The 4,221-nt window shown below is 37.8% G+C and overlaps 1 protein-coding gene across 5 annotated transcripts; it reads right to left on the bottom strand.

Moving 5' to 3' along the window:
• LOC103430515 (uncharacterized) lies at nt 1-2,862 on the bottom strand. Of its 5 annotated transcripts, none has more exons than XR_011573734.1 (6): nt 2,538-2,861; nt 2,168-2,304; nt 1,978-2,044; nt 1,836-1,872; nt 687-751; nt 1-277 (listed from the first exon to the last, which is right to left on the bottom strand). XR_011573734.1 is itself a non-coding variant. In XM_008368662.4 (6 exons), the coding sequence occupies exons 1-5, from the start codon at nt 2,738-2,740 to the stop codon at nt 693-695; spliced, it is 417 nt and encodes a 138-aa protein (XP_008366884.1). In that variant the 5' UTR covers nt 2,741-2,862; the 3' UTR covers nt 1-277; nt 687-692. The 5 variants fall into 5 exon arrangements, 2 of the variants coding, with proteins under 2 accessions (XP_008366884.1, XP_070665377.1); XR_011573736.1 differs by having other exon boundaries at nt 1,978-2,034; XR_011573737.1 differs by having other exon boundaries at nt 2,244-2,304.
• Nucleotides 2,863-4,221: the final 1,359 nt, after the last annotated feature.

Below are 4,221 nucleotides of genomic sequence, written 5' to 3'. Positions count from 1 at the left end.
TTGTTGGAAAATATTAGTATTTTAGGTATTACTAGAAAATGCTACCCGGGCGTTGCTGCGGGATTAAGAATCGTATGAAAAATTATGTTTGAAAGGTATAAAAGATTATGTTACAAAAGATTAAATATAGAAGATTGTGTGGGGGTAGATAAAGGACCCTGTGCCTAAAAGGTGAACCTGTTCATAATGGTAGAGAAGGGTTGAGTAGTGCTTCCTCAGCACAAACAAAGCGCTTGTTGATGTTGGGGAGAACATGAAAACACTGTTCTCGTCTGAACTGGACAAACAAAATCAAGAAATACAAATTTTATTTGAGATATGAAAAAAAAAGTTACAAAAAGGCAGAAGAAATAAGGCACAACCAAGTTTACACAACAAAGGCCGAAGATAAAAAAATGAAACAAAACCAAAACATGATATAAAATTTCTTTTTAACAGCCTCTACATTACATAGCTAAAAGGTAGCGTTTAATGATAATTAAACACACAGTTCCTCCATGTTTTTATATAAGCTCTTTTCATATTTGCAAATATAACTTTCAAAACCGAAACTCTCCAATTTCACACAAAAAAAGTAAATTTGCATGGCAATTACTACAATTTGAAGCAAAATTCAAGTTACCCAATACAAACAAATGAAACCTGAAATAAAAAATCTACACTTTGTAGAGAGATAACAACTTTACCTCCCTTCATGCACAGTAATTGAAATTCCAGCTCATGGGTTTGTTGGGTGGTGGCGGTGATTTTGCTGCGAGAGAGAATTGGGGAAAATGGACCAAAATGTCAGTAAAATGAAGAACAAAAACCACTAATCATACAATCCAAATTCAGTTTTCGATTAGCATTTTTCCAAAAGAAGGCAATCAATTGCTAACACATGTACAAAATCAGAGTACAACAACAACAACAACAACAAAGCCTTTTCCCACTAAGTGGGGTCGATGTACAAAATCAGAGTCCGAAAACTAAAAATCAAGCGAGTCAAGGAGCGGAAGCGGATGACAGTGGACGACACAGAAGTTTTTAGAGAAGATTAAATTATATAATCTGGAAAAACAAATAAAGCAGCCAATCAGAAGTTAAATAAATAGAAAGAAAAAAGGGAAAAAAAAGACGACCTGAATTCAAAGTGTTCCACATGCTGTATTCAAAATTGATTACGCACCGATTACATATCTAAAATCGACATCAACTCACCTTAACACTTCATTTTCTATATTCTATTGGGTTCGACCCAACCCTAAAACTAATAAAAGGAAAGGGGAAACTTTCTTTTCATTTTTACCATACCAATCTGTGTATTTTTCTCTGTCAGTATGCCTTGACTTCTGGGTCCCTGTATAGACCTACTTTATTACCCTCTCTCTCTCCAGCTTTCCTTTTAAATAGGTTATCATATACCCATGCTCACTTTCACCCAACAGCAAAAGAAACAGAGGAGAAAGGAAGACACCACATTTAATTAATTCATGATTTTGTCTAATTTGCTTTGATTGAACTGGAAAGCATCAAAAGAAGGTCATACATTATCAGCAGATGCTCATGTAGTGCAGCTCAGTTCTTCAAATCATTAAAAACATCCTACTTTATTTCAATTGGTTTGGTTGTCCAACTTAGTTGGATACCAAACATACATGTCTCTTACACTCAGTTCTAAGACCACAACTCAATCACGATATATAGGAAAAATATCAAACCCAAACAGAAACTCACATTTCAATATAATCAAAATGCAAACGAAATACCAAACTGAACTCCGATTATAAAAAACTAAACTAAATTATAAATTGAAAACTTTGAATTGAATAACCCCAGAAGTTTAAATTGCTTACCTTGAGCACAGAAACAAACGCCATCAAATCTGAAAACCTACGAATCGAAAATCACAAAAACACCAAAACTAAAACATGGGATCACATTTTCTAAGCTACCAAACAGAAAAAATCTAAAAAATATGGCCAAAATAAAACTCACCTTGATGCCCTGTGGATCAGCAACCATGGTTGGAGAAAAAGAGAGAAGGAAGCTGCTCTAAAGGTGACTGAGTATCAGGTTCCGAGTGGGAGGTGAAATCGAAATTTCAATCCATTTGTAAATCCAAAATCACAAAACCCCATATTTGAACAAAACAAAACCCCCAAGATGAAAGACTTGAAAAACTTACCAGGAAACCCTAGCTTTTCTGGGCAAGAAATTCCTTCAAATCAATCTAAAAATCGAAATTTAAGCAACTTTCTCACCTGGAAACGTTGGATTAGATGAGCCCAGAAATTCCAATCGAAACCAAATTGGTACAAATTTCTGAAACCAAAAACCGAACCACATCAAATATTAAAAATTCTGCTTATTTCATAGCCATCCCCCATCGGATTCACAATACAAATAAACATGGCAAATAAAAATTCTGCTTATTTCACCAAACGATCAAGAATTCCAAGAATCTTTTCTCGAATGATTTCCATCAATCCAAACGCAAAAATCTGCTTAGTTCTCTTAAAACCAAAAGAAAATATTAGGGTTTCTTAGTTTCTTACCCAAATCCACCAAATTGAATAAAATCTCTGTAGCCGAGCTTCAAATCCGTCTCAAATCGCCTCCACGAACACGATTTTTGGAAGATTGGAAACGCATAAAGATGCATGCCCTGTATTTTTTGCACTTTGAAACGCAATCCACCTTCTCCTATTGACCCCTCACAGACTTCTTCGAGTAACCTGCAGAGAGAAACAATACCCATTATACATTTTTTTAGATGGATTTTAGAAAGAGAAGAGCGACAGAAGGACTTCGAGTGCGACGGAAGCAGAGATTTGAGAGAGAGAGAGAGAGAAGTGAACACAAATGGAAAAACGTGGAATGAAGTAGAAGAGTCGAGAAACAGAAGGTGAAGCGATGAGAGACGCGTGGCCAGAAAGGGTAAATCCGACACTTCGCTGTACAGAAACGTGATGGAAACAGCAACAGAAACAGAGGAAAAACGGAGGGGCAAAAACGTCTGCACACTGGTCATCCACAGTGATCAGGGGGTTTGAGTTTTAGTATATATGATATTGTTTGGGTTTTCTTATAATTTTAGTTTAGGCTTGGCCTGTTAGCATTATGATTAGGGTTAGTTTATTATAAATAGCATGCTTGTTATTCAGTTGAGAATAAGCTAGTCACAAGGTAACCTCTTAGGGTTTTGTATCCGTTTCGGCATTCTTAATTAGTTTAATAATATTCTTATTTTGTTAGTATCGTTCGTTGTGCACTCTGATATTCAACTTGGTATCAGAGCAGGTTAAATCTTTCAAGAATTAATCTGTTTTGGGGTTGATATCGATTTGTTTGTCTATCTGTTCAGTATCAGTTTTGTCTTTAGTTAGGGTTTTGTTGTTTGAATCTGTCTGCTCGGGAGCCACTCTGCGTTGAACCCAAATCTCAAACCTGCATCGAAACCCATTCCCCACCAGCCACCAGCCTTCGTACAAGTATACCCCCGTCGTCCGCATGTGAACCATTTCACAGCATCACTCGTCGGCCACACCCACCATCACCTGCATGATCTACCGCCGCTGCAACAACTCGCATCCCCGCACCCCTTTCGACCCGCACCCCTCTCGACCCGCACCAGACTGTTGCCTGCAACCCCAACCCGACCCACCGATCTGATCGATCCACCACATTACTGCTGTACCCGCTGCCTTAGAACCACCCGCTTGTTGTTGTTTGTTCGCACCGCCGCCGCACCAATACTGAAGGTGTATGGCATACACTTCCAGATTGTCAGTCCAGAAAGAAGAAAAAATTTTAAAAAAAAAAGAAAAGAAAGAAAAACAAAAACTGTTGTCCAATGCAAGAAAAAGTTACGTCGTTTGTTGGAGGAAAGCATTCGAAAAAGTCCCAAGAGAAAGAAAAAAATTGTTGTTGCTTTAGGCCCACACGGGCAGAGAAAAAAAAAATGGTTAAGTTTGCTTTAGGCCCACTCGAGTGATAGTTGTGTTTGTTCGTTCATTGCTACAATTGAGATATAGAAATCTCGTCCGTTTAGTGACGGGTTCTTTCCATACTCTCAACTCTAGCCAGTTTGCCAGCCAGAATCAAGAATCAAGTCAAGAATCAAGAACCAGTTTGCCAGTTTGTCAGTCAAGTCAAGAATCAAGTCAAGTTCGCCAATCAAGTCAAGTCAAGTTTGCAAGTTCGCCAGTCAAGTCAAGTTTACAAGTTCGTCAGTCAAGT

The sequence above is a fragment of the Malus domestica genome, chromosome 12, assembly GCF_042453785.1.
Source record: "Malus domestica chromosome 12, GDT2T_hap1".
Lineage (NCBI taxonomy): Eukaryota > Viridiplantae > Streptophyta > Magnoliopsida > Rosales > Rosaceae > Malus > Malus domestica.
The sequence above is the reverse complement of the archived record's forward strand: the minus strand, read 5'-3'. Positions and strand labels throughout refer to the sequence as shown.

Bases quoted from the DNA above. Each gene is read 5' to 3' on its own strand.
- LOC103430515 (XM_008368662.4), bottom strand. From the start codon at position 2,740: ATGGGTATTGTTTCTCTCTGCAGGTTACTCGAAGAAGTCTGTGAGGGG. The intron at 2,305-2,537 runs GTAAGAAACTAA...TTTTGGTTTCAG, and splicing joins ATTCAATTTGGTGGATTTGG to AAATTTGTACCAATTTGGTT. The intron at 752-1,835 runs GTAAGCAATTTA...TCTCTCTCGCAG, and splicing joins CGTTTGTTTCTGTGCTCAAG to CAAAATCACCGCCACCACCC.